The 12,929-nt window shown below is 47.9% G+C and overlaps 1 protein-coding gene across 1 annotated transcript in view; it reads right to left on the bottom strand.

The window, feature by feature from the left end:
* Window positions 1-12,929, bottom strand: part of LOC146188359 (cell-death-related nuclease 7-like) — a 116,346-nt gene that overhangs the window by 64,183 nt on the left and 39,234 nt on the right. The window contains exon 4 of the mRNA XM_084603750.1: window positions 3,544-3,717. Within this exon, the coding sequence (XP_084459876.1) occupies window positions 3,544-3,717 (174 nt within the window). The remainder of the gene's footprint in view (window positions 1-3,543; window positions 3,718-12,929) is intronic.

The following is a 12,929-nucleotide window of genomic DNA, read 5'->3' as shown; positions in this document are numbered from 1 at the left end:
CAACTCTCTGAAAGGGTGGACTGTGGACGACTGGTCCGAAGTTATATTCTCGGACGAGTCTTCTTTTTCCACCCGCTGGGACCAGAAGTGCCGAGTTTGGAGGCCAGTGAATTGCAGGTATGGATACCCTTTTTTTTGCGTCTAAGTAAATCCTGAATATTTTATATGAAGAACACGAATAAAGTAGGATATAGCGGCAAACTGCTGTCTTCGTGTTCCCAAATGAAATATACGTCGTAAACAATGCCGAATACTCCTCCTCAGCATGCAATATCTCGGAGGTGCACGATGTTGATAGAAGCGCCCTTCCGAAGAGAGTCCATTAGCAAACGCTTCTTAGTGCCGATGCCGCAATTTACTGTAAAGTAATTGCTCTTCCGAAACAACTCTTGTCATTTAGTAGCGTGGTTCAAGTACTAACTATTTAGAAACGATTCACAGTTGCTAATCAAACCTTTTTACACGGAAAAGTTAGTTTTCACTCGCGCTCAACCTGATGCATAAGACCCAAATTATAACTTTGTACTGATTTTCTTCTCCTATATAGATACGACCCGCCATACGTGCAAAATGTGTTCTCCAGTGGTCGCTGTTCCGTGGCTGTATGGGGCGCCATGTCAAGAAATGGACTGGGGCCTCTGGTGAGAGTCGATGGATCCTTCACCTCGGACGCCTACGTCGACATCATTGAGAGTGTGTTAACGCCATATGTCCTTGACGGACCATTCCCAGATGGATTCTACCTTTTTCAACAAGATAGGAGTCCTGTACACACGTCTCGAAAAGTGAGCGCTATTCTCGACGCTCGTGGCGTGCGGCAGCTGCCATGGCCTCCGAAGGGAGCCGACATGAGTCCCATTGAAAATGTGTGGGGCCTATTGAAAGCTCGCCTGATGAGGTCTCACATTGGGAATGCCAACGCAGACACACTCTGGGAAGCGATCAGAGGTGAATGGGAAAGGCTTCGTGCGGACACAGATGTGGTTCGTTCCCTTTACGAATCGATGCCTCGCCGGTTGGCAAGCGTCATCGCTGCTGATGGCGGTTTCACCAAGTATTAGGAATTTTTCGTTTGCCAGTGATGTCTGCATTGTTTTATTTTTTTTTTGTTTTATGACAATAAACTTGTTGCTTAAGGATTATTTCTCTCTTTTACGCTTTTGGTCGGCACAATAACTATGAATGAGTTGCGATGCACGCTAACGCTCGCAGTTGAAGCATAAGGACCGAGTGTCTTTATCGAGATGTCTTCATCGCAGTGGGCAGTTTGCAGAAACGAGACCTTTATCGCATGCCAGAAGTTATGTTATTATTGAAAGAAAAAAAGAAACAGATCTAAATGATTCGGTATAAAGGTGGCGGGCCCCGTGCACGAGCGCTGTTATCGCTTTCGACTGGCTGCACGCCGAGCACGACGGCCGCATAGCTCGAGCGGCGCGAGCAGTAAACAGCGCCAGCCGCGCCCAAGTGCGGAATAAGCAGCGCTTCAAACAAAACGAGCAAGGAGAAAGGCCAGCGGACGCATATAGGACGGGCATGCGCCTAGTCATCGGCCCGCGCAACCTCGACGCGCGCACCACGCCGCCTAGTGGCCCAGAGGCAGCTTTGAAACGGGGCTCCGGCGTCTCGCAAAATATTGTCCATGACTGTACAACACAAGAACCTAAAAGTTACAGACCAATCAGCTTACTGTCTGTTACGTATAAGGTATTTACTAAGGTAATCGCTAGTAGAATCAGGAGAACCTTAGACTGCAATCAAGCAAAGGATCAAGCAGGGTTTCGGAAACGGTACTCTACTATCGATCATAGCCATACCATAAATCAGGTGATAAAAAAATGCTCGTAATATAACCAGCCCATATACATAGCATTCATTTATTACGGAAAAGCATTTGACTCAGTTGAAACCTCGGCGGTGATGCAGGCATTGCGAAATCAGGGGGTAGACGAGCCGTACGTGAACGTTCTGGAAGATATATATAGTGGCTGCACAGCAACCATAGTTCTGCATAAAGAAAGTAACAAAATTCCCATAAAGAGAGGTGTTAGGCAAGGAGACACATTCTCCCCATTGCTATTTACCGCTTGCTTAGGGGAAGTATTCAGATTTGGAGTGGGAGCAGTTAGGGATAAGGGTAGATGGAGAATACCTCAGTAATCGGCGATTTGCTGATGACATTGCCTTACTAAGCAACTCGGGGGATGAACTGCAAATAATGATTGATGACCTAGACAGGAAAAGTAGAAAAGTAGGCTTGAAAATCAATATGCAGAAGACTAAGGTAATGTTCAACAGCCTCGGGAAGGAGCAGCAGTTTACATTAGGTAGCGAAATACTGGAAGTAGTAGGCGAATATGTCTACTTAGGACAGTTAGTAACCGCGGATCTGGACCATGAAAAGGAAATAACAAGAAGAATAAGATTGGGATGGAGCGCATTTGGCAAGCACTTGCAGATTATGACTAGCAGCTTACCGGTATCGCTCAAGAGGAAAGTATATAACAGTTGCATCTTACCTGTACTCACCTATGCGGCTGAAACGTGGAGGCTAACCAAGAGATCTCTACTTAAGTTGAGGACAACCCAGAGGGCTATGGAACAAAAAATGGTAGGGGTAAGATTAGGAGAAAGGAAGCGTGCAGAGTGGGTGAGAGAAATAACTCAAGTTACCGACATTCTAGCGGAAATTAAGAAGAAGAAATGAACATGGGCAGGACATGTAGTGCGAAGAGAGGATAACCGATGGTCGCTTAGGGTAACAAACTGGATTCCAAGGGAAGGAAAGCGTAGCAGGGGGCGCCAGAAAGTTAGGTGGGCGGATGAGATTAAGAAGTTCGCAGGGGTCAAGTGGATGCAGCTAGCACAGAACCGGGTAAAGGGGAGAAATATGGGAGAGGCCTTCGCCCTGCAGTGGGTATAGTCAGGCTGATGATGATGATGGCAAGTATGATCGGACCAAAACTGATCCATGTGAAACACTTGTCAAGAATGGGCCACTTTTGATTTCTCCCTATTAAATACTGTACTGGTATCGTTTGGAGCGATAGGTTGTTATCAGATCCAATCTGATGCCCCTGATTCCATAGTGAGTTAGTTTACTTGCAATTTTTCTAAGCGTAACTGAATCATATGCTTTTCGTAGTTAAAATAATTCCCATAGTTACAAGCATATTTTCAATGGTATTTTGTGCCTTTTCCTTGATTTCTATGACGCGGATTCAGTGTCGGTGTTTTTTTTAACACCGAACTGCCGCGGCGTAATTATCTTCATTCGCTGATTGTACTAGTAGTACAATCAATTTTTTATTACTTACTGTATGCACTACACGGCCGCTATGATTGTCCCCACTGCAAAAGTAAAATATGCGAAATCCAAATAGAACGCGGTGTCTTCAATCCTGCATACGAGTGCCCTATTATTAACCTCATTTGAAGACAAAATGCGATTTGACTGTTAATGTCCCTGAAATTTAGTGTTAGGATTTCCTGTGGACTGCAGTGCACGCATAAAAGTAGTTAGAGCGACCGAAAGCAACTTACCAACAGTTTCCACTAACTGGAGGCCAATTGAAATGCAAAAGAAAAGCTGTGCGTTCTCTCGTCCACTCGGTGGATACTCGTAAGAATTTTTAACATCGCCCACAAATTTTGGAACACTGTGCTGCAGCCAGGCTGCTCCTGCTTTTCTTCTTCCTGTGCCAGCCAAAAGGATGCCTGTCACAAAAAAGAGGTACATCTATGTTAATTATTGCTTGATATATAGCCACCTTTGGCGAAAGATGCGCCGACTAGGGATGCGAGGATTACTGTGAGTGCTTGTCGTTTTTGGGACTATATAAAGTTTTTGCGCCACATTTTGCAGAAGCAAGCAGAGAGGGGCAAGATATACTCAGCAAATTTTATTTCAATGAAACTACTGCATTATAGTGATCTTGTAATGATAAGCGCGTTCTACCAACTGTTGTATAACCGAGCTGAAAGGTCAATGGCTGCCATTGCCCTAGGCCACCTGATCTCCCCTGTCAAATGATTTTATTCCGAACAAGCATATTATTAAGCAATGTTTCTGTGATCTCACTGATAATGGATTCAAAGAAGTAGCGCCCAATTAAAGCACAATGCAGAGGCACCAGGAAAGAGCTACATGGCAACATGTTTTAGCAGTTAATTTAGGCAAGAATTTCGTCATTAGGAAGTATAAGTGTAATTTCGTGTCAATATATGTTGTATTTGAAGATCATTTCAAAGGAAAATAAGGAAACAGAGCGAATTTCAGTGCTGTTCTGTTGTCTCTAAAAAGAAAATTTTATATCAATGCAAGGACAGACGGCTGTTCCTGCTGTGGTTAACCGAAGAAAGTGAGCAGCTTGTGGGCAAATCACTGTGTTCTCTTCTTAGTTTTTTTTGAAACAAGGGGATTTGTAGGAGAATAGTGTTCGTGTTTAATGCAGGCACCACATCTTCGTTTGTGCTTGGGCTGAAGTAATGGATCGACTGATGCCTTCGCTGTCCACAAGACCGACGAAAGAGCAGTGTGTTCTGTTTGATTACCCGCGACCAAAATCGGCAGAATGCGCTATGGATGCATTGGAAGACTTTGGCGTCGGCAGGCTGGAGTATCTGCAACATCTTTGTTGGCAACAGTCTCTTGGCGGTAATTAGCTCGGTCCCACAGGCTACCATAATAGTGCAAGAGGATATTTTACTCTCGCCGGTCAAGAGGCACCGTTGGAGCAGATGAATGCTGCAGTCATGTTTTGGGCGATTTACCGTATTCCTTCAGTTCTCAACTGTGATGCTATCGCCGCTGTTCGCTCCCCGTGCGGAAAGTTCTGTGCCGTAAATAAATCCTTTCGCTTTCAGACCTATGGGAAAAAGGGGTCTTGTTCAATAAGTTCGGGATGCAGAGGCCACTGCCAAATTTCATGACGGTTAGTGGCATAAATATAATGCTAAAATATAGAGGAAGGCACTGTGTGATTTGGTGTGCTAGAATTATCGGAAGGCTGCGGCACAGCGTCTTCTTTGTGGCTCTAGAGACCAGTTCAGCATGTTGCATTCGCTACATCACAGCTAGAGATTGTTGCATCCTACAATGACTTGAAATACGGCCAACCAAGAGTCCTTAAAGAACTGTCTGTAATTCTATTGGAGTATTCATGCGTTGGCTCGCACACCGACCAAAATAATGTTCAGGCAAATGGTTCTAATGATCACCGATTGGAAACCGGCAACAAGAGGCGCAAAGCTCAATTTCAGGAGGAAAATAGCAAGACTCCAGTTGTCCGAGACGTTTGTGACTCTTTCTATGGCGGCAGCGTTGGCTGCACGACATAAGAGTGCCAGGCACCCCCGCGGAACTATTTTGGCATAGATGGGGTAGAAGGAAACTTGGATTTCGTCCATGTAGCCATCATGTTAACAGTGCTCTATTGCGGCGACACCTGAGCAGTGTTTGCACCTCCAATGCTGAGGTCGCCCTGCCGCAGTATAACGTCCTCATTATTAGTTTCGTGGATTTCTTAGTAGCACGCTTCATGACATTATTTGGTGTCTGTAGAGGATTATGTGTGTTGTGTCTTCCTTAAACCAGCAAGCTGGATGTGTGATGGTGAAACCTCGTTACACTTCTTCCCCGAGTGTTCCGGTGCATTGACCTCTTTAATGATTCTTCACTCATCAGCATTTTGCAGTGGGAAGTATTAAGGGATGCTATGTGCTCCCGGTGTAAGTCTTCAAAAGGCACTGAACAAAGGCAGAGGGGGGAGCCTCAATTCGCAAGTCGAGTCAAGTTTTGACAACTGAACTTGTCTTCGTTTGGGCAGCAGTGATAACCGCACTGCCCAGACGACGACAAGTTCACTTATGGAAACGTTGGCTCAAGTTGCAAACTGAGTCTGCCTCCATTCTACGCTTGTTCAGTGCTCTTTAATACTGTTTAGCCAACTGCGACTTCTTTCTTTCGTTTTACCATGAATGCTGCACGACCTGTGACGCGTCCTTTTTTCTCGCGTATTGGACTGTGTGCTGTATTGTGCGCTTCCCTACGCTTTGTCTTGGCTTCGCTTGTTTCCTCTATAACGAGCCCTATTGCAAGGCGAGCTCGTTTGCTATGACTAGGTAAAAGTAGTGCTTGCAAGGTAAACGCTGGCTTTAACAGCTGCTGCTCGCGTCTCGTGCGGTCGTGCTGGCGCCTGGTCATCTTCTTTATAATCACTCCCCAGGAAACAAGGGAGCCATCCTGGCGACTTAAGGGGAGAACAATACGTCTGGGTCGTAGTATGGTTTAAGCCTAGAAACATGGACGGTCTCACGCTCGCGTCGTCGAAGGTCTGGCGAAGGCACACCGGGCTCAACATTGTAATTGACGGGTGACGTGCGCTCAAGGACGCGGTAGGATCCTTAGTATTTCGCCAGTAGCTTGGAGGAGAGGACCGATGATGTAGTAGGCGCATGTATCCAAACACGGCCTTCCGGAAGAAAGCTGTCGGTGGCGTGAGTGGAGTCAAAACGATTTTTCTGTCGGCCCTGGTTGGAAGACGTGAGCGGACGGGCGAACTTCCTGCACTCCTCAGCGTATCTAGAGCCTTCAGAAACGGTTGTGGGTTAGGAAGAATAGAGCCGTTAAGGAAGTGTGGTATGGAGTTTTGAAGATGGCTTAAGTCTATATATTAGAGAAATACCCAGAATCCTGTAGTGGTCAGTGTAGCGGTGTTGTATGCATACGCGACGAAGGGTAGCAATGCGTCCCAGTTGGAATGATCGGCAGCCACGTACATCGAAAACATGCTGCCTAGGGTTCGGTTGAATCTTTCAGTCAGACCATTAGTCTGCGGCTGGTATGCCATAGTAGTGCAATGGCTGATGTTACATTGTTACAGGAGGGATGAAACCACTTCAGATAAAAATACATGGTTACGGTCGCTCAGCAGCTCCTGTGGCGCTCCGTGACGAAGGATGAAGTTGTGTAAGATGAAGGTAGCAACATCGCGTGCCGTAGCAGCAGGTATAGCGGCGGTTTCAGCGTAACAAGTGAGATGATCTACCGCAACAATGACCCAGCGGTTTCCAGTGTTAGTAAAGGGAAGCGGGCAGTAGAGGTCGATGCCTCTTCGGTCGAAAGATCTTGATGGGCAAGGAAGAGAATGCATGCGGCCGGTGGAATGGCGATGGTCGACCTTGCGGCGTTGGCAATCAAGGCATGAGAGAACGAATGTGCAGACGTAGGTGTACATTCCGCGCTAGTAGAAACGCAATGAAAGTGAAGTGTAAGTCTTGAATACGCCAGCGTGAGCGGCGTGTGGGTCAGTGTGAAATTAAGCGCAGATTTCGGACCGCAGGTGTCGAGGAATGACGGGCAACCATTTGCGGCCGGAATAAATATAATTTCGGCGGTATAACAGGGCCATCACGAATTGTAAAATGAGCAGCTTGGTGGCGTATTGCACGAGGCGTCGAAGTAGGAGAAGGGGCCGAAAGCAAAGCGAGAAAGGAGGCGATTCATAAATCTCTCGGCTGCTCGACTGCCCTGCTGGTCAAAGACAACAAACTGCAGTCAATGGGGTAATCGGAAACACTTTCAGGGGGTAGCGCAGAGCGATTCAGTGCGTCGGCGCCGCAATGCTGCCGCCCAGATTGTTACACAATACGATTATCATATTCTTGAAGCCGCAATGCCCAGCGAGCGAGGCGGCCAGTGGGATCTTTAAGGGAAGACAGCTAACACAGAGAATGATTGTCCGTAGCGACTTCGATGGGCCGGCCGTACACATAAGGGCGGATTTCCCTATCGCTCAAGCTATGGCTAGGCACACCTTTAGTAAATGAGTAGTTTAGCTCCGGCTTCGTCAAGGTGCGGCTCACGTAGGCAACATAGTCAGCACATACGGGTTTACGTGCGCTAGAATAGCCCCGATACCTGTGCCGCTTTCAACAGTGTGGATCTCAGTAGGAGCATCAGGGTCAAAATGCCGCAATATGGGCGGCGAGTAAGCAATCAGCTCAGTGTACTAAACGCTTCGTCACAGGCAGAACACCCGCCGGAGAGGTCGTTGCTTCCACGAAGGAGGGTTGTCAATGGCGTGATGATGGGAGTGAAATTGCGGATGAAGCGTCGGCAATAAGAGCAGATGCCTATGAAACTTCGGAGTGCCTCATCGTGGATGGGTATCGGAACACAGCGAAAACACGAAGTTTAACTGCGTGCGGCATTGCGACATTTCTTTACATTTATTTTTAGGCCACCTGCAGTAATGCATTCCAAAACATGCTTCAATCGAGCGAGATGCGTCGATAACTCCGGCGAGAAAGCAATAATGTCGTCCAAATAGCACAAGCAGGTCTTCCACTTGAGGCCACGCACTATGGTGTCCATCATGCGCTGGAACGTGGCAGGTGCATTATACAGTCCGAGCTTCATGACGTTGAAATCGTATACTCAGTTTGGCGTTACGAAAGCTGTATTGGCACAGCCTGCATCGGCCAGCGGGACTTGCCACTCTCTAGAACGGAGGTTCAAAAATGAGAAAAATTGTGCACTTTGTAAGCAGTCAAGGGCGTCGTCAATACGAGGCTAGGGATAGACTTCCTTACTGGTGATTTTGTTCAAGCGCCGATAGTCGACGCAAAAGCGGATGGAGCCATCTTTTTTTGTGACAACACCGACGAGAGACACAAGGACTGTTCGAAGTTTCAATGACGCCACGCTTAAGCATGTAGGCCACTTGTTCGTCGCTGATCTGACGCTCGGTCGCGGAAACGCGGTAAGGTCGTCGGCGCAGAGGCGAAAGGTTACCGATGTCATTACGATGCGGTGTGTAACAACTCAGGTACGACGTAAACTATGACGGGAAAGATCAAATGACGCCCGTAACTGGTCAAGCAGGGCAAGAAGCTGTATCTGTCGAGTCGGCGTGAGCATATTTTCAATGGAGCAGGCGAAGATGTCTACTGGAGATGAATCCGCAGAAGCCGCAGTAAGCGCAGCATCTGGTATATGGCAAAGGTCATCATCACAGTTGTCACATTCCAGTATTGAGGCAAATGGTTGGACGTGTTCCAAAACCTCGCCACGAAGAAAAGAAAACGGGCAGTTGAATGGATCGATGACGGCTATGGCGCTGCAGCCAGCTTTACCAGTAATCACGACAAACGGCAGGGGTAGACAGTGGCGACGCGTGAAGCCGTCGGAAGGCATGTAGATGACAGATTCGTCGGAAAGAGAGTCGGATAAAACAGACAGAAAAACGGCAGAACATGGCGCAATTGAAACATCATCAGCCACAGTGATTTTGGCGCATGTAGTAGCGGTGCTTGTCGTCGTGGCATCACAGAGGGGAAACAGCGCTAATTCAGCACGAGCGCAGTCGATAACGGCTTGACGTTGGGATAGAGAGTTTCAGGCCAGGATGACGTCGTTAGATCATATTGAAAGGACGAGGAGAAAAATGATGTAGAGAGCGCTTTGAATGCAAGCTATCGGTGTACAGGCGGCCTCAAGATAGATGAGCTGGGAATTGGCGGCACGAAGCGAAAAACCGTATCTCGGCATCATCACTTTGTGCATTTGGTGGTACAATTTTCCGCTTAGCCCGGACACAGCAGCACCAGTGTCAACAAGGGCAAGGACATCGATGCCCTCGACGGAACCATCTATGAAATTCGCGGCGACAACCGAGGGCTTAGATCTTCCGTCGCAAACGCAGTTCTTGCCTCCGGAACTGTGATCCCTAGTTTTTTGCGGTGGTGTTGAAAGAAGGTGCATGGGAGACAGCGAGTGGCGACGAACACATGGATGGTATTCGGTGTCGATGGGCTCGGAAGTCTGGGTTCTGTAAAATTCCGAGGAGGGTCGTAAGCGTGTGCTCGGTGGTCGGCTTTGTCAAACGAGGTCATGACGTGGCGGCGGCAGGGACGCATCACGTGTCCAGAGATGCCGCAGGCGTAGCAAATCGGCAAGTTGTCGGGTCGGCGCCATGGTTGGAAACTTTGGGGACTCGGCCGAACAGCAGGAGCGCGAATGCCTGGAGAAGGAGATTGAAAAGGGGGAAACACTGGTGGCATAGGGCTACATCAGCATAAGTGAGCGGCGCTGCAACAGGATGCGCAGCAACAGGAACCGCTGCAACGGGAGATGATGCAAATGCAAGCACTGCGACGGGAGGTGGGTGACAAACTGACGGCCTGCTTCGGACACTTGCTCCCGGATCAGATGTTGAAGTGCCGGTGCCAGGTTTGATGGAGGGTTCGGAACAGAGGGAAGCAGCAACAGCTGCCGGGCGACCTCCTTACGGACAAACTGCTGAATCTGGAGTATGAGAGAACTGTTGACTTCTCTCGTTGCGTCAATGTTATTAAGAGTCGTGGCCTGTGTTGAGAGCAGCCGAATGAAGAATCGCCCGCGGCGCAGTTCGTCATTAATCTGACAGAAATTGATGATCTCGCTGAATGAGGTGGAGCCTTTGGTTGGAAGCCTGTGCAAGGAGTCTTCTTCAATTGCTTTGTCATTGATTCTGTCAGTTTCTGTCATTGATGCAGTTTCTGTCAGTGCTTCCATAGGTCGAGGACGTCTTCGATATAACTGGTAAACCTTTCACCGAGCTGTTGGGTTCGAGAGCAAAGACGGTGCTCATCACAAAGTTTGCGCATGGCCGGACGCCTGAAGACGCCAATAAAGGAGGTCTTGAAAACGGACCAGGTGGCGAAGTTCGACGCGTGGTTTTGAACCAAAGGTACGCAACATGCGTCAAGTAGAACAAGATATTTGTCATCTTTATGTCGTCATACCACAAGTTGTGAGCGTTGACCTGGTGGTAGGAGGACAGCAAGTCCTCCACATCATGGTCGTCCGTGCCACTGAAAATAGCAGGATCCCGTTGACAAAGCGCACCGGAGCAGGTTGTGGGCGGCGAAGCAGTTGGTTGGATGGCGTCACCTGGCATTGCGGTAGCCAGGGTACGACTGCGTAGCTCCAGGATGAGTCCTAGTAGACTCTACCAAGATTATAACGAGCTTTATTGTAAGCCGAGCTCGTTTTCTAGGGCTAGGTAAATGTACGAGCCTGCAGGTACGCAATGGCTCGAACAGCTGGTGCTCGCGTCTCGTGCCGGCTCGCCGGCGCCTGGTCATCTTTACACCTCGCCTATTTGTTTGCGTGCTCTCTGACCTCTATCCAAGCTCCGTACTATGAGTTACATCATGTGCCTGTTACTTACGCGGTGTTTTTAAATTTGCTTTTATCCTTATATTTCTCCCACCATTCAAAATGGCAAGCTTACGTTTCATCACATATATAGTGTGTGGGGCGTCCGTAATTTAGACAAATAGAAGTAATGCACTTGGGGAAGTCGGCATAAGCTGATGTCCGGTTCCTTCGGGAATGTAATTTCTTGACAACAAAAAATCGCTGGAAGAATGGAGCGGCATGTTGACAGAAACGCGAGACAAATGCACGAAATGTGTAAAGCGAACAACAAAAACGCCCGAAGTAGACGGGCACCTTCTGCGACTATGGAAAGCCAGACGCAGTCTCACCAAAAGATGCCGGAAGCAAAAACTAAACAGGAAACTAAAAGTAAACATAGCAGAGGTTACTGCAAACGCGGATGAATGTGCAGCACAACTCGCGAGGCAAAATTGGGAACAATTCAGTGACTCGTTTAAGGGAACCTTGGGCACGGCCAGAACCTGGAATCTCCTAAGAGCACAAATTGATCCGACCAAAATCAAATCAGCAAACAATAAAAGCATCCACAAAGTCATCCATGCCTTCAAGGGTTCGGACACCGACCTTTTTGAGAAGGCAAGAAAAAAACGCTGTGATCACAACCCCTCACAATACAAGAAACCTATCGCGGAGCCTAAAATGAGAGACTCGACTGCCCAATAAATGTGGAAGACGTTTACGCGGCCATAAGGAATACGACCAGAAACACGGCAGCAGGAGCGGGCAGAATCGACAACACCCTGATCCGCAACCTCTGTGACGACATTGTACAAGAGCTTGTAACCTTTCTAAACAAGCACTCGGAGGCGGAAGCAGTTTGCGAAAAAGAAGATGGTTCCAAAACCTCGCAAAAAGCTCCAAATTGGAAATCTCAGGCCCATCGCACTCACACCGTGCCTTGGAAAGCTTTACAAGTGGGTGATGATGCTCAGACTGCAAAATTACATGGAAAATAATGACCGTGATTACCAGTCTCGAGCCGGGCATCCTGAAGAGTGAAGTTGAATGGGCCTTAGCCAGCCTTGCTAACAACAAAGCTAACGGAATTGATGGCATTCCAGCTGAGTTGCTTCAAAACCTCAAAAATGACGCTGTTAACATTCTGCATACATTATGTCAGAACATTTGGACAACCCTGCAGTGGCCACAGGATTGAAGGAGGTCAGTTTACATCCCCATTCCAAAGAAAGGCAGTGCCAAAGATTATTCCAACTACCGCACGATCGCGCTTATTTCGCATGCTAGCAAGGTGATGATGAAAATCCTCCAAGGTAGGCTGCAGCAGTATGTGGATCGGGAGCTTCCGGACGTGCAAGCTGGGTTTCGCAAGGGCAGAGGAACTAGAGACCAAATTGCTAACCTTCGCTGGATCATGGAAAAAGCAAGAGAGTTCCAGAAACCTATCTACTTCTGCTTTATCGATTATGCGAAAGCGTTTGACTGTGTAGATCACAGCAGATTGTGGCAAGCTCTCCAACAGATGGGAGTTCCAATTCACCTCATCTGTCTCCTCAGGAACCTGTATGAAGGGCAAAAGGCCACAGTCAGAACTGGGCATTGTCTTACTGATTGGTTTCCGATCGAGAAAAGAGTGAGGCAAGGCTTCATACTGTCGCCCTGCCTATTTAACCTATATGCAGAGTGCATCATGAGGAAGGCCGGTATGGACGAGTCTTCAGCTGGAGTGAAGATTGCTGGAAAA

The sequence above is a fragment of the Amblyomma maculatum genome, chromosome 5, assembly GCF_055883805.1.
Source record: "Amblyomma maculatum isolate TAMU_Amacu chromosome 5, ASM5588380v1, whole genome shotgun sequence".
Classification (NCBI taxonomy): domain Eukaryota; kingdom Metazoa; phylum Arthropoda; class Arachnida; order Ixodida; family Ixodidae; genus Amblyomma; species Amblyomma maculatum.
This window is presented reverse-complemented; position numbering and strand designations above follow the sequence as displayed.